General features: G+C 43.8%; 1 protein-coding gene across 1 annotated transcript; it reads left to right on the top strand.

Moving 5' to 3' along the window:
* The first annotated feature begins 14,988 nt into the window (after positions 1-14,988).
* On the top strand, positions 14,989-24,324 carry TIMM21 (translocase of inner mitochondrial membrane 21). The gene is made up of 6 exons (XM_006168120.3): positions 14,989-15,591; positions 18,674-18,736; positions 18,833-18,930; positions 23,547-23,620; positions 23,705-23,810; positions 23,896-24,324. Exons 1-6 carry the CDS (start codon positions 15,291-15,293, stop codon positions 23,998-24,000), a joined length of 747 nt encoding a protein of 248 aa, XP_006168182.1. The 5' UTR covers positions 14,989-15,290; the 3' UTR covers positions 24,001-24,324.
* Positions 24,325-25,282: the final 958 nt, after the last annotated feature.

Raw genomic sequence — 25,282 nt, 5'->3', positions numbered from 1 at the left:
GAGGCAGGAATTCACTTCCTAATCAGGAAGGTGAGTTTTACATGAATAAAATGCAATAATCTGCAATTTGTATCTCCACTTCTCTATGAAGAACATCATGAGGTGAAACAGCAACAACCAAGGACCCCTGGAGGAAATAACTTCCCAGAAGGAGACGGCCCAGTGGAGACACCACGGCCCAGCGGAGACACCACGGACCACAGACATCCAGAGGGGAATAAGCCCTCACTAACTGCCAGAGGAAAGGACTCTTCCTCCAGAGTGCAGCTCGGGAACATATCTCCTTGACTCAGCTGCTGCGTGGACTTCCCGACTAACAGAAACTCAGAGTTGAACCCCTGCTAACACCCCTTTTTCACATGGGATTCTCAAGCCTTTTCTCACTTCACCAAATCACTTCACACCAAACTTTTGTAGTAAAGTATTCATGTTTCCAGTTCAAAAATTTCTGGACTTTCAGGGAAGCAAAGTGATGATTGAGTATATTAAGATAAATCGGAGCCTGTTTCATCAAAATCCCTTGAATGGACACTTTTAAAACTCCCTTTGCATATAAACTTACTCACGTTTTCTTTGAATTCATTTTACTCATCGCCTCACTTACATATGATCCTTTGCTTTACCAAGACCTTTGTGAGATCTCCAATTTCTCACATCAGCACTGACTAAACTACTTTTCTCACACACTCTAGCACTCATGAACTACAGAAACCAACACTGCCATGGGGAGAAGAATCGGACTGTAAGCTCTGCACATTAAGTAACCGTAAGTACGCCCATACTTGTGCTTTGAACTATGTTCATACACATTATCCTATGTACCATTAAGTGAAGCCTAAATAAAATGTTTTACATCATAGAATTAAAGTACTGAATTGTTTCCCTTGATTATTTATAAAATAAAAATGTTAAGTTTGATGCTTTTAACAGTCTCCAAAAAGCAAAACTTTTTTCCAAGCAAGACAAAGAGAAACACTGACGTGTTTTTTTGTGTGTAGGTATGCATTTATGAGTGCATATGTATTGAGATAGAAAGATAGGCAGACAGATATTCCCATACAGGGAACATCTTTTTAAATTAAAAAATAAGAAAAGCCAACCTTGCCAACCAGGGAATGGTATATGTCCCTTCTCAGTATGAGAACAGTGGAGGACAGCTTTAATGACACCTGAGGGCTTGCTTTGAACATCTTACTTAAGCAATTCTCTTACTTAATATCAAAGGTACACTAGATTAGTCATTTTGGAAACTGACTTCATTAGCATGACAAAGAGAAACTTCAAAAATACAGATTCCAGAGCACTGAATTACAACCTCCAAAACACAGCCTAGGGACCCACAGTGTTAAAACTTCCTCTGCTGGCCCTGATGCAGGCTGGCTTGGAGAACCACCATGCCAGGCCGTGCTTCTTCCCCACCATATCTAAAACTGTACAGCATCACAGCCTTCCCTCTGTCATTTTCCATCTCCTTACCTACTAAACAATTCCACCAGCTAAAATCTGCATTCTCGGACATGTTTGCTAATGTTGATATATGGGTTCTATGTAGGACCGATACTTGTCTGATCTTTTGAATCTGAATTAAATAGGAGCCTAAAAAGTAAAGATGTTCAGTTGTGGACCAAAATTTTTTCACTAGAAGCCAAGAGGATTCCATCACCTTCCTTTCCCCTAAGAAAAATCCCAAGTTGTAGGCAAAGCTCACAGTGACAGAACAGAGTCAGAGGTTTCCGCCTTTATTCCTAGATGCCCTGTGAGCCCAGTTCAGTGGGCTGCACCTGCTCCGCTCTCCATTTCCAGAAGCAAGCCTCCAGGTGAGGATACCTTTGGCCTCTGTCCTCCCTTACTCGCCTCACTGAGCAAGTGCACTTGATTGGCAAGTTTGGGAGGAATCCATAAGGCTGTTTGACTCAGCCCCTTCCTCCTCTTTCACTAGGGTCTGCCCGAGGCCAACAGGGCCAGTTACTGCAGGAGGGTTCCTGCAGTGCTGCTCAATGTGGATGAGACTGTGGTCCTAATCCAGGCTGAACGAGCCAAGCCCCTTGGCTGCCAGATATGAAGAGCCTTCTCCAACAGACACAGAGGAAGGACATTAAGGAGAAAAATAGAGAGGCAAAGCATTAATGGGACAAAGAAAAGAGATATTATCTATTGAAGACAACTTTATAGTATTATCAACTGAACTGGTGAGAAATGTACACATGTTGGAATATTCACTTTGCAAGCTAAATAATGTGACTGAGTGTATAAAAGAACTTGAAATAAAATAAAACAAATAAAATTGATCTTTTTTGGGTACATGCAAAATATATTCCTTTCTTGAAATACATATACATAAAGATCACTGAAAATATCACAAGACTACTTAAAAGCATTTGCTATATTATTTATATTTATGTCTGAAAGTATTCTCAATAGTAATTCTCTTAAAAATTTTTAAATGCTAGGATCAACAGGTGGCATAATGGTTACATCGCTGGACTCTCACGTAGTCAACCACAGTTTGAGTTTCGGCCCTGGTCACTTAAAGCTTACACCAGGCATATGTACATGCATGCCCAAAATCCTAAGAGGAGAACAGAGGAGCAGGGATTACGGCATGGCCATCCCCCTGGAGGGTGAGTTCTCACTTTTTGTCTCTCTGTCTCTCTCTGTCTCTCGGCAAGCACATGAGCTCTACAGCAAAACTCTCTCTCAAAAAAATTTCTTTACTGCTTAAAATGTTATTGCTATTTTTGATATTGTCTATCAAACTGTCTTCAAACTTTACAAAGAGATCTGGGGTTCTCCTTACTTGTCGCTGGCCAGATGATAAAAGCGTCTGCTCACACAGCCCATGCCCAGTAGGCTCACAGCATCCAAGTAGGAAAATATCTGCAGTAAGACTTCTGAAGGCATTCTGGGAGAAAGAAATCAAAAGGTAAACCAGAGCTTAATCTACAAATCACCCAGTAAACAACTGGCTGTTCATCTCTAAAGAGAAGGCCATAAACAGACCCCTCCTGAGTATCAGGAAAACTGTACTTTAATTATTTTCTTGATTGAAATTTTCTGATTATTATAATTCTTATGACATACGACAATGAAGAGACCCATGGGAACAAAATGCTAACTTCCTTTCCATTTTAATATCATTTACACACTATTTCACAGCCTACTTTGTGCAAGTATGTATTATTCCTCAATGAGATACAAGGAAATAAAAGAGTCAGAGATAGTTTACCCTATGGCTTAGTGGTTAAGGGGTCCAATACCACATGACCAACTGTGTAGTTCAGATCGCAGCCCTAGATGCTTGAAAAACGTAACGGTGTGTGTTCATGCCTGCCCTAAATCCCGTAGGATGGGAAATGGAGGGGAAGGGATTATGGTGTGACCGTGCTCCACTGGAGAGGACGGGCGCTTTCTCCCTCTCCCTCAAAATCTCCTGTCTGTCTCTTCCTGGCCAATGCATTCACCTTCTGGCAGTTATCTTTTCTTTCCTTTTTTTTTTTTAAAAAAAAAAAGGAAAGAAAAGGTAAAGAACACATTCTTTTTTTGGGTGGGGGAGGTTTTTGCTATAGGGTGCATGCGCTCTCCAGAAAGACAGAGACAGATAGAGAGATAGAAAGCGAGAAATCACCCCCTGGCGGGGTGGCCACGCCGCAATCCCCTCTCCTCTATTCTCCTTTCGGGATCTTGGGCACACACGCACACGTGCCCAGCATGAGTTTAAGCCACCAGGTCCAGGATGCGAACCACGGTCGACTACACGGGAATCCAGAGACATAGCCATTACACTAACTGCTGGTCCCAAGAACACACTCTTAGCTACTAATATGAAAACTTAAAACTCCCTCCCTGCCCAAAAATCAGTGGAATGAAACTCAACTTACTTCCCCCCTAACATATGCCACTCTTCTCTCCAAAATGCCCTCACATTTTTGATCACTTCCTCTGGGGTTCAAGCAGATACCAAGCCCCATCAGGTTTTCTGAACTGACTATCTCATGAACATGCCTAAACAAAAATAAGGTTGGGAAGTATTTTCAATATTCCACCTATGTCCATGGGTCCATAGTCTTAAAACTGTACAAAACCATAAGAATCAGAAAGTGCCTAGAAGGCACTGCTAGTGTTAGGGACGCAGGAAGGGGTCTTTATGCACCTTCAGTCAAAGGGTAAATGAAAAGGGAGCCATGTAAGACTGTATCAAGAAGGGGAGGGATCTGGGGATAAAAGACCTAGAGGGAAAGAACTCATTGGCCAGTTTAAAATGGAATGCCATCTTTCTACCTGTGGTTTTAATTACTTGAAAGTACCTCATTTATGATGAGAATTAGGTCATCAAACATTTCGTAAGAAAATAATCAGTCCTGGGAGACTGTGGTTCGAGTTCCGGACTTGGTGAATTAAGCTCACACCGGGCACATGTGCGTGCGTGCCCAAGATCCTGAGAGGAGAATGGAGGAGAAGGGATTGCAGTGTAGCCATCTCTCCTGGGGCAGTGATTTCTCGCTTTCTGTCTCTCTCTGTTTTATGGAAAGCACACATGCCCTATAGCAAAAACCTCTGAAAGAAAGAAAGAAAGAAAGAAAGAAAGAAAGAAAGAAAGAAAGAAAGAAAGAAAGAAAGATAGAGAGAGAGAGAGAGAGAGAGAGAGAGAGAGAGAGAAAGAGAGAAAGAGAGAAAGAGAGAAAGAGAAAGAGAGAAAGAAAGAAAGAAAGAAAGAAAGAAAGAAAGAAAGAAAGAAAGAAAGAAAGAAAGAAAGTAAGTAAGTAAGTAAGTTAGGAAGGAAGGAGGGTGGGTGGAAGGGAGGGAGGGAGGGAGGGAAGAAAAGCAACTTTTCAGAGAAAATTTGACTAATGCTTCACACACATTTAATACTTGTCACTATTTTAATGTTACCAGGGCTCAAAGTTTCTAAGAGATTTAGCCAGAGACTTTTTGAGAATTAAACAGGAAGTTTTGCTTAGAAATTAGCTCAATCCAAGTCCTCAAGCCAGCTGGTGGCTGATTAATGCAGTTCAAGTCTTGGACCTGACAGTTTGAGAAACACAGCAGGTACGTGTGTATGTACGCCCAAAATCCCAAAAGGAGTGAGAAACAGAGAAGAGGGGATTGCCACAGGACAGGAGTACCCCCCATGGGGATGCTTTCTCACTTTCCTTTGCTTTCTCTTTCTCTTCCTTTCTCTTCCTCTCCCTCTCCCTGAGCTCACTCCTTCCCTCACCACCCTACCCCCAACCCCCACCCCAGTGCCAAAGATAACTAAGGCTAGAGGCAACAAAGTTACAAAAAAATGCATTTTTATAACCATTTGAATTATCCATTCTATATTGTTTTTATTTATTGATTTAACTATTTTATAAAAAATACATAGCTACTTTTTAGAATTTGCCAAATGGTGTATACCCTTACTGAAGAAAGACCAAAAGAAAGAGGGAGAAGGAGACAGGGATAAAGAGAAGGCAAAAAAGCACTCCCTAATTGGCATGGGCATGCCGCAATCCCTTCTCCTCCAACTCTCCCCACTTCAATGATTTAGAGAAAGCATGCACACACACTCCTCAAGTTTTTATAAGACTCTTGGTCCAAGGCTCAAACCACATAGTAGGCCATGTGGAATTCAGCTGCCTTAACTGAAAGACCACTGGCTGGCCTTACCTATTATTTTTTAAATCAGTGTAGCTTAAAAAAAAAAAAAACCAGTAAACTAAGGAGCTAATTGAGCGACATCACCCCATATAATACATCAAGTCCAAGCTCCCCAGCAGGCCTCACTGCCCCAGCCGCTCCTGCTCCAGCAGCACTTGGGGGGCTCCCCTCCCTGGTGTGTGCTCCAAGCTCTTTTATCTTAACATTCCATTCTCATATTAAATGTCACTTCTCTGAGAAGTCTTTCCTTACCACCCTACCTCATTATTTGGGTTGTGGAATCCATCTGTTGTTTTGACAGTATCCACCCCATGCTTGACTGCTGAATTTCTTTTAAAATTTGTCTCTCTTCTAAACCACTGGCTTCGGGCTCACTAGGTATCACAGCACCAACCTCAGGATCAAGCATGGAGTGGGTCCTCAAGGATGTACAGCTGCATTAGCCAAGTGAAGGAATATCTGCTCTTTTTCACATGTCAGATTACTGCATGTAAGAGCCTACTCCCAGAGTATAGGTTTTTAAAGCGTAATGTCCTTTAGTTAAACCTCTTTTCTAAAAACACACTGTAAATATGTACACTGTTAGACAAGCTAGTTATGACACAGTTTTGAACGTCTAGAACTTGAAGTCAGGTAACTTATGTTTGAGTCACAATTTTGCAATAGAGATTATGGAGCCTTACTTCTTCTGGTATTAATGTCTCTTCACACTAACACCAAGCTTTCACACAATGCTTAGCATACAGCTGGTGTTTCATAAATATTACTATGGTCTGAATCCACAAACATCTAAGCATCAATTTCAAATATGTTTTTTTAAATAGTCTACACATCTTTTTTTTTTTTTTTTGAGAGGTTTTTGCTATAGGGCACGTGTGCTCGCCAGACAGACAGAGAGAGACATAGAGTCAGAAAACGAGAAATCACCCCCAGCAGGGATGGTCATGCCACAATCCTTTCTCCTCCATTCTCCTCTCGGGATCTTGGGCACACACGCACACACACCCGGCATGAGTTTTAAGCCACCAGGTCCGGGATGCGAACCGTGGTCGACTACGTGGGAGTCCAGCGACATAGCCATTACGCTAACTACTGGTTCCCAATAGTCTACAAATCTTTGTGCTGAGGGTCATGGCAAAGAATTCTGCCATGGCAAAATGGGTTCCCAAAATATTAAAAGCTGAGAAATCCACAGAATTCTTGAGCTTTTAAGAGAGTATACTTTCATCTGCTTTCTCCTCTTTCAAGGGCCTTTATCAACCAGAAAGTGAATAGTTTTGAAGAACATTTTAATAAGAGGAAAATTAAATTTACTTGTCACTTTCAGAAGTTTAGTTTCATGGAACTAGTCTAATAAGGGCAGTGGTGACAGGCGCATGACTCACATCAAACTACATGGTGTGCATTCTTCCCACACAGTCCTATTCTCAGAGAGCTCAAAATAGCAAGCTGGTTTATACATCATTAAAGCTTTCTCTAATAATTTCAAGCTTAGAGACCCACCCAAAAAAAAGTTTCGGACAACGTCTGCTACTCACCTATCCAAGGACACAGAGGAGCTGCTGGAGGGCCTCTCACAGTGCAGTTCCTGTCTGGCATGTTGTCTCTGAGCAGCGCAGCCAGCCACAGACCGGACACCTGGCCCTTTTCTGGAAGTGAATGTGGCAAATTCAAATTACATACTTGACAAATGAGGTGAATTATCTGCTTCCCTCTACAGAATCCTACAGAAGCCCTAAAGATCACTTACCATAAAACTTCATCTCTGCAAAAGACAAAGGGAAAGGAAGGAGGATTGGAGAGAGGAGGACAAGAAGGAAGGAACTGTGCCTATTTAGTTTCCCGAGTAAGTCAGCATGAAGGCTGGGTTAATTCTGATGTGTTTTCAACCTAAGGTTTAATACCTACTTTCTTTTCTCTTTCTTTTTTAGAGACAAATGTTTTGCTATAGGGCATGCAAGTGCCATGGGAGAGACAGAGACACAGAGACAGAAAGTGAGAAATCACCCCCCAGAGGGGATGGCCACACCACAATCCCTTCTCCTCCATTCTCTTCTTGGGATTTTGGGCACGCACGCACACGTGCCTGGTGTGAGTTTTAAGCTGCCAGGTCTGGGACTCAAACCATAGTTGACTAAGTGGGAGCTGAGCAACATCATCATTATGCCATCTGTTGGTCTCAACACCTACTTTTATTATAGGTCATCAGCTTGCCAAAGAGTTGCTATAAAATATATTTAATGGGCACAAAAAGAACGGAGATAAGATGTACCGATTGGCCAGCTTACTAATACAACAGAAACTTAATGAAGACAGCACGGGTACATTTTCTAAAATTTCAGATTTGTGAGCTAGGACTGTCGACACATCTCCACCTTTGCAGGTCTCTGAGACAAACAGCCAGGTGCAGCTCTAGCCTGGGCAGTCATCACTGCAAGAAGGACCATGTACTCATCCACAGTCTTTCATTTTAACACCTTACATGCAATGGAATGTGGTTTTCAAAGAGTCATTGTTATTTAATTTTATTTAGTTGGGTTTTTTTGGTTTGGGGTAGTTTTTTTGTTTTTGTTTTTGTTTTAATGTGAATAGAGAGAGAGAGAAAGATTAAGTGAGAAAGCAAACTGCTAGGTCCAAAACTCAAACTGCAGCTGGCCATGTGAGAGTCCAGCATCTTAACCATCATGCCACCTGCTGGCCCCTCAACAAAACTTACTTAATTGGCCATCTTTTTTAATGGTACATAAAATAATAGCATATCTTACAATCAGTGACTTTTTAGATTCAACAAAATAAGGTAAAATGTTAGTCTTTTTTAGTCTTTTTTCAGAAGTTCTTAAATTTTAATTAAGATCAGTCCTCAAACCATTCTGGGTGCACGGGCATGTGCACCAATTCCTAACAGGATGGAGAAAAGAAGGAAAAAGGATTGTGGCATGACCGTACCCTATGAGAATATGAGAAGGGTGTCTTCTCTGCCTCTCTCTCTGGACAGCATACACACCCTCTGACAATTATGTGTGTGTGTGTGTGTGTGTGTGTGTGTGTGTGTGTAATCAGCCTGAAAACCAGTGGAGCTCAGCAGCTACCTGGAGGGAGTCTGAAGCACCCGAAAGCCATATCGCCCTTGGCAGCAGCCCACCAAGGGAGCCTCTGGCGGGTATGCTACTTCTCTTGGAAGTCTGGAAACTGCTTGTTTAGACAAATACAACAGGTATGTATCGGTTATTGACCCCCCTCACCCAGCATGCTATTTAAGAGGTGACTGAAATCTAGAGTATACACTGTTCAGATGCTCATTTCACCACACGCTTCCAACATGTCCTCTGTTCACTCAGAGTTAGCCACCATGTTTTTTCCATCAGACTGATTCTCCAGATATACCTGGACTAACCTCAAAAACGATATGGCAATAATTTGGGAAAAAGAGACACCCCAAGATCTCGGAAGGAAGAGTAATTAACTCTCTGGCAGCTGAGCATGAAATCCTCACATGACAGACCTTAACAGAGGATGGCCCTCAACTTGTGAGCACAGTCGCTACACGAGGCACAGCAGAAGAGGCCTGGGCTGCAGCTGAGCAGGCGACAGCTTGGCCTGATGCCTACTGCAGATGACACCGCAAGATGTACACACGCCAGTGGGCACGCAACCCGCCCACCACACTGTCCGCCTTGGTTGGCAAGCACAGCCCCCCACGTGCTCTGAGTAGCCACAGAATGCATTTCTCTCCCCGTGAGAAGTTTGAGTCTTTAGAAACAAGCACCATGGCTGGAACACAGTAACCCTCCATAAATATTCACTGTCATCTGCACCCTGGCACCCCGACATAGGGTGCCAGAATAAACTTTTCTGTATCTGGGAGGGTAACAAATGTACTGAGGTGGAAAATGCTGGCAACACATGCCTCCCAAGATAATTTTTTTTTAAGTTGGGAATTTCAGTTTTAGATATGTACCCCAAGGAGAAAAAAATGTGCCATAAAGTTTACTTAAGAATATCTATGTCAAAGTTATCTACATTGGTGGGGACCAGCAGATGACATAATAGTTACATTGCTGAACTCCCACGTAGTCAACCATGGTTCAAGTCCTGGACCCGGCAGCTTAAAACTCATGCCAGACGCATGTGCATGTATGCCCAAAATGCTGAGAGGAGAACAGAGGAGAAGGGATTGAGGCATGGCCAATCCCTGGGGGGTGATTTCTCACTCTCTTTCTCTGTCTCTCTGTCCCTCTCTGTCTCTCATAAGCGCACTGCCCTATAGCAAAAATCTCTCTCTAAAAAAAAAGTTGTGATGGCATGGCAGTTAAGGGTGCTGGACTCCCACATGGCTGACTGCAGTTCAAGTCCTGGACCTAGGTGACTTATTTTCTCACTTTTCTTTTTTCTCTGTCTCTCTGTCTCTCTCTGGTCAAATTAAAAAATTAAAAATGGCAAATAAAATAAATAATTATTTTTTAAAAGTTGTCTACACTAGTAACAAATACTAGAAACAGTATAGGGGGTTGTTTAAATTATATGGCTTCTATAGAGTCAATGATGTTCTATTAAAAGGCACAGTTTCAACACAGTTCAAAGTGTTTAAGACAGAAATAAGACCACGTTGACTTACAATTGCCTGCTTGGATCACTCCCTCACCTCTTTCAGGCATTTATTCAGTATCTTCATCTCACTGAGACCTTCCTTGACCACACTATCTAAACTGCAGTCCACACACACACACACACACACACACACACACGTCCTTTCCCTCATTCCTCTCCTCATATGTCACTATCCACCACTGTGCATTTTACTTCTCCGTCTTGTTCACTGCTGTTGGGATGTAAGTTCCATGGGGGAAGATACACTGCACGGGTTTTATTCATTGTTGATTCTTTGGCAAGCACATTCTGCTTGCAGGCAGCAGTCAACAGGGATCTGCTAAATTGGCAACACGTTAACTGAAAAAGCAGGTTGTATCAGTATGTATCACAAAAACTTATTTTTGTATTTCTAAGAGACAAAGTAATCACAAACATGAAGAAAAGGACTGGAGGGAAGACAAGGTATTAATAGTTCATGAATCCCATGATCTGTTGGAGATTAGAAGCTTCTGTTGTATATCCTCCTGGATATACTGAATATGTAATAAATTCTCCGGACTGAGAGTCCTATGTACAAGAAGCCTACGAGTCACAGCCTCATAGCACAATCCTTCAGCCTGGAGCAGTGGTTTTCAAGGGCATTTCCAACACAGTAGCCTGGGAAGAAGCTGAATCCATGTCACCTGAAATCTGGTAGCACAGCCTGCAGTGAACTGGAAATGTCCTAGAAATCTCTCATTTAATCTCAAAAATTAATGCAAATATTGCAGTCTATTGGATAATTTCTTTGTATTATCATTAAAATGCATTGTATTACTTTCAGTTAAATTAGTACACATTTCCTCACAAAGCTTTTGACCACCAAGAAGATGTCCAATGTATCCCCTGCCTGCTGGCACCAGCCCACTGTGCAAGGGTGCCCAGATGTGCCAAGCGACAGAGGCCAGTACAGTTCATCAAGCTTTTACTGAGATTACTTGTGTGCTCAGGACAGATGAAAGACTGTTCAGTAAACATACACATTTACATAAATACACACATACATATATATACACATATATGCATATATTTACATATTGCATATTTATACATATATACATATGTATGTACATTTGTATACATAGTGCATATATATGAACATATATATGTGTGTGTGTATGTATATATATATATATATACACACATATATATATATATATATATATGCACTATGTATATACATATGCTTAGTAGGGTCCTTAAAATCACACTGTAACTCTCACTCAAAGATAGTTTTACATAAGGGTTCAACAGGTAAATCCCATTTGGTACTATTGGGTCATCAGAAAAATCATGACTTTTTTTCTGGTTTTCTATGCAAAAAATGCATTACAAGTTTTCTGATAATCCAACAGTTATTCAGAACAACAAAAATGTACCAAAGTCTTTTCTTACCTAAACCCCCAATCAATAGGATATGAGAACAAATGGATATGCTTCCATCACTGACTCAAATGTTTAATAGATTTATTAATTCAGTTCAATTCTACAAACACTACTTAATCCCATCTCTGTAGAAGGTAATGTGCTCAGTGCTTTAAAACTTATTTCATCCTCCTTTGTTTAGCTGGAATATGAAGGCTATTTTATTACCCACGTTTTCACACTTTAAAAATGTTAAAATCTATTTTTTGCTGTTTTGCTTTTCCTCATTAAAAGAGATCTCATAGAGCCCCTCACAGCACAGATTAGAGGACAAAGGCTCTAGGCAATAAGAGAGACCTAAAGACTCAAGCCAGAGGCAGAGGGCCCCTGAAATCAGCACCCCTGCTGTCCTCTCTGAGCTCTTTCTACCAGGCCTCAGCACATCTTAATATAACACTGGGCACTGTTGAAACCACATCTGCATTCTCCATAGCATAAACCTACTACACATTTTTAAACGCCACACAATTACCAAACAAGTAAGGCCCACGTATGTCCTCATCCAGTGTACACCTGTTTACAAGGTTAGGTGTAGACATATATGAAACATTTAGCAAGATAACATTTAGGTGAAAAACACTTTTTAAATGACATATCTGTGCCTGATAGCTTTGAATAACTCCATTTTTAAAAAACTTAATCATAAAGAACAGAGGTTTATTTGGCCGACAATGCTGGTGGCTGGAAAGACCAAATGCACGGGGCCAGCATCTGGCCAATCTCTGGTTCTAGGTCACAACATGACTGAGAGAAATGGAAAGAAAATCAGGAGTTTGCACAGACAGTGTAAGTCCAGCATTTTTAAGTCTAATTTCTGTGCCTAACTTTTAACATCTGGTAAGGCAAATAAATTAAAACAGGTATAAATTAAACTGATATAACTGATATACTTTCTGTTTTCTTGTAGATTGTGATATTTATACATATTCATATTTTGTGTTAATAACCACTAATTCCTTATTAACACCTAATTTTCCACAATGAGACATAAACAATAACCACTTGCTTTGGCCATGGTCAATCACTCTTTACTTAGCAGCTGGTTTTTCTTTACCAAAAAGAATATATGTGTCTCCAAATCACAGGCTGAAACGCCAGGTTGCTTTACCAGCATAATGACAGGCATTCTAATCACACATTCCACCAGAAATGCACTTCCATTTACAAAGAAATGAAAGACGAATCTCATAAAAATCATTTTGCTTCCCCCTGAACAGAACACTATATAAAATAGACTAATTTTAGTAATAGTGGTAAATTGATCTAAAGTTCAAGTTTCCTATTAAAATTCTAGTCTTTGTCTCCTACGTAATAGAATATTGTAATCATTATCACCATTTATTTGTCACCAGTCTTGTGATGTGTCTAGCATTACTGCTGTTGAATCAAGAACTACTACCACAGGGCTAAGAAATATGGCTGTGCTTCTGAAACTCCAGTAAGTGGGATCGTGGAGATCCAGGAAGGACATGGGAACAGAGTCCTGGACAGTCAAAAAAAAAAAAAAAAAACACCTTATGTAGTTGAACTAGTAAATAATAAATTTGGGGAAGAGGGGCTTAAACAAAGACTTGGTTTATGAAAAAATTATGCATGATTTTTTATACCTGTAAGTCGAGGAGTCTTATAGTCAAATAGATAATCCTCAAGAATGCCACCTGTGGTTTTGGCAGTGGCTTAGTGATGGAGGCACTGGACTCCCACATGACCTACCAAGGACCGAGTCCTGGACATGGTGACTAGCTTTCTCACTTTACCTCTCTCTCTCTCTGATCAAATTAAAAATAACAGTAAATTAAATTACTACTTGGAGGGAAAAAAAGAATGCCACTTGTTCTTAGCATTATCTTCCCACCTGGTGAACTGGGGTGAGGGGCACAAGACTAGAACATCTTATGATAAAATGAGACAGATTTAATAAGGTATCCTTATAGCATGTTGACACTCCAGAGATACTGATCACTTTACTTCTTCCCATTAAATTGAAGGTCATTCTGAAAAGTAGATGTAGGCTTCTCCAAGTTACAAGATAACAAAAAAATAAATAAAAGGTAGAAAGTTGAAAGGTGATTTCCAGTTCCAGGAAGGTGAAAATATAACACAGGAACGACGCAGAAGTAAACTGCTCTAGGAAGTGTGCGGGTGGAGAGCCCTCTCGGCCACCGGCCTCCAGCAGGCACAGACCCCTGCATCTGGACCTGAGGTCTGCATCTGCCCGCACGTGCAGAGCATCCCCCAGAAAGCTGCAGGGGCCTACCCCGTCCCCAAGGCGCCAGCTGACAGGCAGAAGACTATATCCTTGGGAAGCGACCCTACTCCTGTCATAACGTGGGGTATCCCAAGTTTCCAGGGTGGAGCGATTTCCTTCGACAGCCCTTTCACACCTTTCCCGCCTTAAAAAGTCACAGTGCCAGGCCAGGACCAATAAAAACCCACAAGAAGGCGTGGCGGGGCGTGGCGGGAGCCGGGCCGGCGAGGGTCTATCCCGGCCAAGGAGCCGCCCACACCCCGGCGGTGATCACCTGAAGCGGGAGAACCCGGCGCGCCCCAGCCCAGCGCCGCTGCCGCGGAGGGGTTGGCCCAGCGCCTGCAGCCAGTGTTGCAGCATCCGACCGCGCCCGGTCGCCATGGAGACCTGGCGGGACCGGGGGAAGGGGCGCACTGCTCCAAGCCACGCCCACGCGCGCGTGCGCACGAGGCTGACGGCCAGGCGCCGGCTCGGCGGGCGGCCTGAGACCTTAGCCTTAACTCCGTCTCCCTGGGCGGGGTTCTAGAAATTTCTGGGGCCGACTTCTTTCCCACGCTCCCGAAGACGTGTGGCCATCGGCCCGCCGCTCGGAGTTCACGACACCTCCGCCTGCGTCGTGGCAGCCTCGTTCGTCTCTGCTGGCTCTTTACCGTCTGGTTTTCCCGAGCATAAGCTGAACACAAAACCTAAATCATGTGTCCCTGAGGAACAATGCCACAGTGGAACGGTGTCCCGCTTTCTCCCAGTTGATACAGCCCTCTCTGGAGGGGTTACGAGAACACGTACTTGATAACCACTTTTTTGAGTTTCACAACTTCCGCTAAAAGTAGGCGGTATCCGGTGCTGGAAGGCCCCCCACAAACATGGCCCCGCCCCGTCGCCCCGAGGACGTGCGGCGCGTGCGCTCCTGACCCGCAGAGGCTCCTGGGCCGTGGAAAGGGCCGGCGGGCGCGGAGCTTTGCATTGTGGGAGTTGTAGTCTTCTATAGCCTCTCCGCTGGGCAACGCGGCTAGGAGTGAGGTCCGAAAACTACTACTCCCAGGAGGCCGGGAGGCTTCCCAGGTTGCTTTGCGAAGGTACGGCGGGGAGACTGTAAATGTCAGTCGGCACACAAGGCAATCAGAGCGTTTAAATCCGAATAAAAAGAGGACAGACGCTAAGGTGCATATCAACTTATCTTGGAAGAACTTTTGTCTTAGTATCCGTTGCTGGAGCTGACGTTTTTCCCCTGCACGCCATGTAATAAGAACGCGTAGGCGCGGATACGTATCTAGCGGGTGTGTGGAGGGTTGTGAAGCCTTGCTAATTATAGTGGGCTGGCTCCTAAGTGGGACAGTTCTCCGTGAACATGATTAGTATTTTTCTACGAGTTGTGCACTATTCAGAAAAGCTGCACAGGTCCTCGGGGAAGCGATTGTTTTTGCCACACCTCGTATGTAACAAAGCTTGCTTGAAGACTGAACCCAGCTTGAGATGGTGGCTGCAAGAGCAGATGAAAACGGTGGGACCTCGAGATATCCTTAGAGTTACCCAGAAAGCCATCTGGACGCAGGGACCCAGTGCCCTGAAAGCAAAAGAGGACAGCAGCAAACAGGTGTCCGTGCACAGAAGTCAGAGAGGAGAAACCGCCATCTCAACATCTCAGAAAGGTAAAGAGGAATACTTCTGTAATGATTAGTATTCCAGCAAACATGACAAGAGCTGCCAGTGGCTTTTTACACCAAACTTTTTACTAAAGATGGAGTAACAGTTCGCACAAATAAAAAGCAGAACCGTTAAACATAATTTAGAATCCAGAGGATATAGACTTGCAGTTTTCTTCACAAATTTGAACACAGATTTGAAAGTTGATTTTGAATTAGGGCATAACTTTCTTGCATTATGTCGAGGAATTTTTTCTCAACTTAGTTCTAGTACCTTAGTTCATTAGTACCTAATGAAGAGTAATTAGATAGGGTGAATTAAAAAAGAGATTATTGAGTCATATTCAATATGAAAATTTTCACATAGGTTAACTAAATGGAAACTTCTATTAAGTAACTGCTGTTTATGCCCAGAAACTAATTTAAATTCTGTTTACTATGAAATTATAGATGTCCAAAACAGAGCGGGACCTGTTACCTAATAGTTAAGGGAGCCAGATCCCATGTGGCAACTGAGGTTTGATTCTCAGCCCAATGGCTTGAAAAACACCTCCAGGGAATGTGATACACGCCCAAAATCCCAACAGAATGGAGAAGGGGGGAAGGGATTGCCCATGACCACCTCATTGAGGAGAGGGTGCTTATACTTCCTTTTTTTTCTCTCTCTCTCTCTGTCTCTCTGTCTCACTGTTTCTGGTGAAGGCACAGGTCCTCTGACAATTTAAAAAACAGGATGTCACAAACATTTCTTGCCCTCAGATGTTCTGTGCAGTTACAGAATAACCATACCAAATAAGGAGGATAAAATGTAATTCTATTGGAGAGAGATTGTTTTTCTCATCTATTTTAAATTTAATTATCTTATTATTTATTTCTTCATTTCACAAATAATTTACAGAAAAAAATGAAAAGGCAGAGAAAGCAATTCAGATGTGATTATATCTTACAAAGATGACTATTGACTATAGTATTTTGATACTTATACTTAATAATGTTTAACAAAAACATGAAGCATATCCTGCCAGCTGTTTTGTAATCTGCCGAACGAATCAAAAATGTAATCCAGTTTTCACTCGTCCCAGCAGTTGAGCACAGAGGCCCAGCCCGTGTGCGGCAGTGAGAGGCACAGATGTGTCAAGCAGCGTGTGTGCCAGGTTGTCTGGCTCAGCATTACTACTGCTTGCACTGCAGGCTGGGCCTGCACAGAGCCCTTTCCTGGTCGGGACCCCATTCAGAATGGAGAACAGTATTACCAAATGTGGAACTTCTCTTTTCAAAAATCCAAAGAGGCCTATCAAACATTGTGGCAGGAAGTGGAGGATGCAGTCATTTGTATTTTACATGGAAGAGATGTCCCAGCGTGCCCCAGACAGTGTTCCCCTATGAGTTTCACTGACTTAGTTAGTGAGCCTCTGGATTTCTGGGCCCATCGCTCACACTGGGAGCACATATCTTACCAAGACTTCCAGCACACTTGCCACTTGTTACTTACCGGCTTTAACATGACAGCGTGGCGGAGACACACATAATATCTGCCAAATGGCCAGACAGCACTGTCCCAATACAGCCTTCGGCAGTGATGGCAGTGGACTGACTGTGCTGCCAGTAGGTAGCCACTGGCCACGTGTGTCTGTTGAGCACTTGAAATGTTGCTCTTGTGGCTGATAAGCCTGGCTTGTTTCATTTTAACTAATTTAAAGTCAACTAAAATAGTCCTGCATAGTTAGTGCCCACTATATGAGACAGCCCAGGTCCAGAAGGTTCTGGCTATTTAAGGCTATCTGGAAAAGCCCACAGATAGACCCTGTCATCTGTTTCATGTGACTACAAGCTCCTGCTGCTGCTTGTCAGTGCATACAGAAGAGCAGGCATTCTTCGAATCAGTGGCCCATACCAGGAGGGTGCAGGTGCATTACTGTGCTCTCACAGTTACTGCATCTGACACTGCATCTTTTTTTTTTTAATTCATTTAATTTTACGTTCATTCGCTGAACATCATCACAACATACAAAATGCAATTTCCCATCCAGAATACACTGTAAAGTAGCATAATCATACATGTTATCATCAGCAAGTAATTTTCCATTTCTTGTATCATATATATACATATACACACACACACACACACATATATATGTATGTATATACATACATACATACATATACAGTGAAAGGACCAAGCAGAGAAAAGTAGGCAACAGGGAGCCCCCATGGGAGACAGCTGTGCCGTAACCTTAAACAGGTGTGTTAGACACGTACAGAATCTGGGCGGTGTTCAGCACGGCCTTCACACGCTGTGGTGGCTGCTTGTGACCGAACAGGTGGGAAAAAAGACCTGTCACGTGCCCTGCCAAAGCAAGGCAGGACTGAACTATTGGGAGGAACATTCAGAAATCCAAGGCATTGGGGCCCCGGGACCAAAAAAGTATAAATGTAATTGTTAGGTTAATGCAGTGTGATTGCATGCCTATGAAGATGCGTCTACATATTACATATATAGTTACATGTACTTACATACTGTGTCCTCTGAGGATGTCTACATAGAATTCCTTCCGTTCTCAGAACTTCTGTTTATTCTGTGTACACCTCTCTTACCGGTGTGACAAAAATAAGTACAGCCTGTTTTCACTTTCTAAATATGTTCACTTTATACATCTTGGCCAACCAAATTCCTATTCCAAATTCGTCCTGTTTTTATGCACCAGCTAGTGAGGGGAAGCTGTGGCATTGAGAGAGTTACTGACTATTAAGAGCTGGTGTCCCTTTTGGTCCCCTGTCCTGTGGGATGGCAAAGCTGACACTCTCCCTAACCTGTGAACCGCAGCTATTTGTCCAGGGTTGCCCAGTCAGGGTCAGCCTTCACTCCGAGGGACTGGATTGCTTGTGAAAGGCCATCAGGTGCACTGCAGTGATGATCCCGTGGCCCTGCCCCCAGAGCTGTGCCGCAGTTCCAATGTGCAGGGAGCTCTGAGCACCACTGCTGTGGTGTGCCAGAGCTGCTTTGGTCCTGAGGCTTCAGCTGCTGGACCCACAGGGGTGGTGACGGCAGAACATGTGTGACTGACTCGTCGGTGTTTTCTCTTTGCAGTAAAAGAAGCCGGAAGAGATTTCACCTACTTAATTGTGGTGATTATTGGGATCGGCATTACAGGTTGCAAACCGCAAGTATAACCCCCCAGAGTCTTCGTAATGCCCCTCTTTGTCTTGCTCTCGCTTTGCTTCATCTTCTTTGTTTTTGAATTTTCAGGTGGTTTGTTCTATGCAATATTCAAAGAACTTTTTTCTTCATCCAGTCCTAATAAGATATATGGGAAAGCCTTGGAAAAATGCAGATCACATCCCGAGGTTGGTTCTGGGCGAGCAAGGCTCACATGGCAGTGCAAGATGGCTGGCTGTGAGGATGTCAGGAGCTCTTGGTTCTGTACTGGAGACACTTTGATGGAGAGCAGCCCAAGGTCAATGCAAGGCTGTGTTTTTTAGACATAGGAAAGGGTTGTTTTACGAATGGTTCTTAGACACTAAATGTTTAGCATACACATGGTAAGTTTCTGGTCATTCAAACCAGGCTGTTCCTGGCCTCCTGCCTATGCCAGTAGTGGTTGGCACTTGCTGAGAATGAATTATGCAGGCATGGTGCTTGGTGGCTCAGAGCCCCGTCCTCCCATCTGCGGTCGGTACTCCATCATCTGTTTGCAGAAGGGGAAACTGACACAGCGGTGATGGAGCTCCACGTGGCCGTGAACCTGGACCAGGCTGGCTGATTCCAGATCCCGTGCTTGTGCAGAGTCTGCCCAGCTCATCAGGAGCAGCAGACATGTGGAAAGGCTCCCTGTCCAGAGGAAAGCTCAATTCCCGACCTTCCAGCCACATAGCAAGCCAGTGTCACCCGTGAAAGGCCAAATTTCTTACTCCTTGAGAGGAAAGCCTTGGCACTGTGACCCAGGACTCACCAAAGTCCTGAGTCTTGTACCTGGAACAATAAGGGCATGTGACATCATGAGCATCAGGGCTGTTCCTCAGTCAGACCGAGGAGCAGCATGAAGGAAACGTGGAAGGCGCAGGCCTGCCGGGGGAGGATTGGCATCTGCTCAGGTAGGAGCCCTGGCTGGTTCCCTGCCGCATACTGGTGCTAAATGCTCCATCCGCTTCCCAGATCATGCCAGGGCAGAAATCTCGGAAGTATTGGTCCGTGTGGCTGTTGAGCACTTGAAATGTTGCTCTTGTGGCTGATAAGCCTGGCTTGTTTCATTTTAACTAATTTAAAGTCAACTAAAATAGTCCTGCATAGTTAGTGCCCACTATATGAGACAGCCCAGGTCCAGAAGGTTCTGGCTATTTAAGGCTATCTGGAAAAGCCCACAGATAGACCCTGTCATCTGTTTCATGTGACTACAAGCTCCTGCTGCTGCTTGTCAGTGCATACAGAAGAGCAGGCATTCTTCGAATCAGTGGCCCATACCAGGAGGGTGCAGGTGCATTACTGTGCTCTCACAGTTACTGCATCTGACACTGCATCTTTTTTTTTTTAATTCATTTAATTTTACGTTCATTCGCTGAACATCATCACAACATACAAAATGCAATTTCCCATCCAGAATACACTGTAAAGTAGCATAATCATACATGTTATCATCAGCAAGTAATTTTCCATTTCTTGTATCATATATATACATATACACACACACACACACACATATATATGTATGTATATACATACATACATACATATACAGTGAAAGGACCAAGCAGAGAAAAGTAGGCAACAGGGAGCCCCCATGGGAGACAGCTGTGCCGTAACCTTAAACAGGTGTGTTAGACACGTACAGAATCTGGGCGGTGTTCAGCACGGCCTTCACACGCTGTGGTGGCTGCTTGTGACCGAACAGGTGGGAAAAAAGACCTGTCACGTGCCCTGCCAAAGCAAGGCAGGACTGAACTATTGGGAGGAACATTCAGAAATCCAAGGCATTGGGGCCCCGGGACCAAAAAAGTATAAATGTAATTGTTAGGTTAATGCAGTGTGATTGCATGCCTATGAAGATGCGTCTACATATTACATATATAGTTACATGTACTTACATACTGTGTCCTCTGAGGATGTCTACATAGAATTCCTTCCGTTCTCAGAACTTCTGTTTATTCTGTGTACACCTCTCTTACCGGTGTGACAAAAATAAGTACAGCCTGTTTTCACTTTCTAAATATGTTCACTTTATACATCTTGGCCAACCAAATTCCTATTCCAAATTCGTCCTGTTTTTATGCACCAGCTAGTGAGGGGAAGCTGTGGCATTGAGAGAGTTACTGACTATTAAGAGCTGGTGTCCCTTTTGGTCCCCTGTCCTGTGGGATGGCAAAGCTGACACTCTCCCTAACCTGTGAACCGCAGCTATTTGTCCAGGGTTGCCCAGTCAGGGTCAGCCTTCACTCCGAGGGACTGGATTGCTTGTGAAAGGCCATCAGGTGCACTGCAGTGATGATCCCGTGGCCCTGCCCCCAGAGCTGTGCCGCAGTTCCAATGTGCAGGGAGCTCTGAGCACCACTGCTGTGGTGTGCCAGAGCTGCTTTGGTCCTGAGGCTTCAGCTGCTGGACCCACAGGGGTGGTGACGGCAGAACATGTGTGACTGACTCGTCGGTGTTTTCTCTTTGCAGTAAAAGAAGCCGGAAGAGATTTCACCTACTTAATTGTGGTGATTATTGGGATCGGCATTACAGGTTGCAAACCGCAAGTATAACCCCCCAGAGTCTTCGTAATGCCCCTCTTTGTCTTGCTCTCGCTTTGCTTCATCTTCTTTGTTTTTGAATTTTCAGGTGGTTTGTTCTATGCAATATTCAAAGAACTTTTTTCTTCATCCAGTCCTAATAAGATATATGGGAAAGCCTTGGAAAAATGCAGATCACATCCCGAGGTTGGTTCTGGGCGAGCAAGGCTCACATGGCAGTGCAAGATGGCTGGCTGTGAGGATGTCAGGAGCTCTTGGTTCTGTACTGGAGACACTTTGATGGAGAGCAGCCCAAGGTCAATGCAAGGCTGTGTTTTTTAGACATAGGAAAGGGTTGTTTTACGAATGGTTCTTAGACACTAAATGTTTAGCATACACATGGTAAGTTTCTGGTCATTCAAACCAGGCTGTTCCTGGCCTCCTGCCTATGCCAGTAGTGGTTGGCACTTGCTGAGAATGAATTATGCAGGCATGGTGCTTGGTGGCTCAGAGCCCCGTCCTCCCATCTGCGGTCGGTACTCCATCATCTGTTTGCAGAAGGGGAAACTGACACAGCGGTGATGGAGCTCCACGTGGCCGTGAACCTGGACCAGGCTGGCTGATTCCAGATCCCGTGCTTGTGCAGAGTCTGCCCAGCTCATCAGGAGCAGCAGACATGTGGAAAGGCTCCCTGTCCAGAGGAAAGCTCAATTCCCGACCTTCCAGCCACATAGCAAGCCAGTGTCACCCGTGAAAGGCCAAATTTCTTACTCCTTGAGAGGAAAGCCTTGGCACTGTGACCCAGGACTCACCAAAGTCCTGAGTCTTGTACCTGGAACAATAAGGGCATGTGACATCATGAGCATCAGGGCTGTTCCTCAGTCAGACCGAGGAGCAGCATGAAGGAAACGTGGAAGGCGCAGGCCTGCCGGGGGAGGATTGGCATCTGCTCAGGTAGGAGCCCTGGCTGGTTCCCTGCCGCATACTGGTGCTAAATGCTCCATCCGCTTCCCAGATCATGCCAGGGCAGAAATCTCGGAAGTATTGGTCTCTAATATCTTCTTTTTCAACCCACTGATTTAACTGGACTCTGACAGTCTTTAGAACCAGGGAGGAGGAGGCAGAGAGGGAAAAGCATCCCTAAACAAACTGAAAATGAGCAGGGACTGGGAAAGTTCCCATTACAGTTATCGGTATTCCAAGTTATAACTGGCAAGAAACACCCTCACAGGCTGCAAAAGTAAATGTGAGTAGAAGCGAGCAAGCGTTAAGATGCACCTAAAATTTAAGAGGTGAAAAGTGAGCCTTTCGTAGCTGTGCCGGCATTTTGAACAAAATGAAACTCCATAGCGCAAATACAAAGCAAGGAATTCAGTCCATCACATCGCCACTTGCAAGAGTTCTGTGAATAAGAATTAAACTGTAACCATTCGATGTGGTCAGTGTTCACCAGTGTCTGCTCTACGGGCACCATTCCTGCCTGGAAGGTTTAAACGCGAAGGCCTCCGATGTGCCCAGGACAGTCGCTCCTGTAGTTTCACATCCTCAGTGTTTAATCTCTGTCCTCTTAACGTGCGATTCTTTTCTACTGACACCTGGGAAATGTGATACTGAAAACACTCAACAGACAGATAAGAAAATTTTTTATCATATTGGCACCCACATGTCCTTAGTTTGACATCAGGTTTGCATTTTTTTTTAGAGAGGGTTCCAACATATTTCCAACTCAATAAAAACTACAGTTCTACTTCATGTGAATTTTCATTAGGAATAATCTATTCATGCCTGTAAGATCTGGTAAATATATCGTTATTGTTTTTTTTCTTTAATGTGTTTAGTGGCTTCAAAAATCATTTTGCCTTCTTAGCTTTCAGTATTAGAACTCATTAATTTACTCGTTAGAGATGTTTACACATTTTATATTCTAAACACAAGGTGTTAGTAAAGAAACACATGAACCCTTGTTTTGATTTTTATAAGGCAAGCAAGAACAGGTTAACTTTAACCTACACTGTTTTGAAACTTCAAGTGACCCTGAAGTTACCTATTTTAACCTCTGCATGAAAGTTTTAAATTATGTATAGGATGTTTTCTGAGTAATAACTTTTTTTTTTTAATTTTCTCATTATTGGAGTCATTTTCATAATGGTCCTAGGCTTACTGACTTGTGTTTCAAAAACTCAATCACTTGGTTTATCCTAAAATATTTCCTCAGGCAACTTCACAAACAGCAGTAAAGCACTGCATTTCCTCTGCAGGTGATCGGCATCTTTGGCGAGCCGGTTAAAGGCTACGGGGAGGCGACACGGCGCGGTCGAAGGCAGCATGTCAGGTACCCGTCTGCTCACGTGGGAAGCACAGGGACGGTTTTCAGGTGGACAGGACGTGGACTTCCGTTCTCTCATTTTCTTGGCAGTTTTGTGGAATATGTAAAAGATGGGCTGAAACACATGCGAGTGAAATTCTACATCGAGGGCTCTGAGCCGGGGAAGCAAGGGACAGTGCACGTGGAGGTGAAAGAGGTGAGAGTGACACGAGGTGGTTCTGAGTGCCGTGTCAGGAACGTGCTGGGAATGAAAAATAACACCTGGAATGCATCTTTTTCAGAACCCTGAAAGCAGCAAGTGTGAGTTCCGGTATATATTTGTGGAAGTTGAATCCTATCCTAGAAGAACCATTGTCGTCGAAGACAATCGGTCCCAAGAGAAGTGAAAGACTCCAGCGAGCGCTGTGAACTGGGTGTTGACCGGCGAGGACTGGCCGCTCTGACCGTCGCAGCCCTCCTCCACGTCTGTGCAGAAGAAGGCAGGCGAGCACGCATACTCCTCAAGTAATGTGATAGGGCAGTTGTCGCATCCAGACAGCCTAAGTTAGAGATTTCCGTGTGAAAAATCATGACGTTGAGCGTATTTCCTGTTATCCCCTTGAACTGTCAATCATGACAGTATTTCTGCTCTACTTAACATCTGTCATGATAGGAAATTTTTGTTACTGAAAATTTTACACCATATAAATAAAATCGATTTCAGTATTTTATGCTTTTTAAATATTATGTAACTGTATAATAATTAAATAACAAAGATGTCAGACACAGCTTCCTCCACTTTGTTGCAAGGAAAATGTGACAGTATCGGGAGCTGCAGTGAGCCCGGCAATGAGCGGTCCTTCGGGTTATCACGGAAGGACAGTGCACTGCATCTTCTTAGGGGTCTAGCGACATCGTCCCCTCTGGGGGTCGAGGGCATCCGGCATGGTGGGAAAGCGCATGCTCCTGAGCAGGTGAGCTGGGCCCTCGCCCCACCTTTCCTAGCAGGCCTCTGGACCTCGTCAGATCTCGCTGCCCTGCATTTTGTTGGGACGACTGGACGCAATGACACGTACAAGTGCCCAGACGGTTGGAGGCACCCATGAAGCACCCCCTTCTTGTTTAGAGCTTGCCAGAAGAAACAGAAATAAACAAGAGGCATTTAAATGTGTGTGTGTGAGGGGCCCTGTTTTAAAATACGGACACCCTATTTTATTTGAAGTATTTACTGGGGATTTAGAAAAACGTCTTCACTCACAAAGTTCTTATTTACATATGTGTGTAAGTGCTGTGCATTGGGAGAGGCCAGCAACGCCTGAATCCACAGTGGCTTCAGTGTGAGGTGTCCCTGTAAAGTTTCTTCCTTCTCCTTTAGAAGAGTTTCTGCAATGCTCTTGAAATTGAAGGATACTCAGGATAGAAGGACCCCTAGGCAATCTGTCCCCTTCTAATTTACCTCCCTGCTTATTTTAGTTAAGGTTTTTGGGTTTATTATTTATTTTGAATGTTTTTCATTTTAATTATAAAAATTTCAGGACTATCCAGTGGCATGGTAGTTAAGGCACCTGGATCCCACATGGCATAACATTAGGTTCAAGCCCCAGACCCATCTGCAGGAAAAACATGCCAGGCATGTATGCACACATGCCCAAGATCCTGGAAAGAGAAATGGAGAAGGATTGCAGCTTG

Source organism: Tupaia chinensis, unplaced genomic scaffold, assembly GCF_000334495.1.
Source record: "Tupaia chinensis unplaced genomic scaffold, TupChi_1.0 Scaffold145592_1, whole genome shotgun sequence".
Classification (NCBI taxonomy): Eukaryota; Metazoa; Chordata; class Mammalia; order Scandentia; family Tupaiidae; genus Tupaia; species Tupaia belangeri.
The sequence above is the reverse complement of the archived record's forward strand: the minus strand, read 5'-3'. Positions and strand labels throughout refer to the sequence as shown.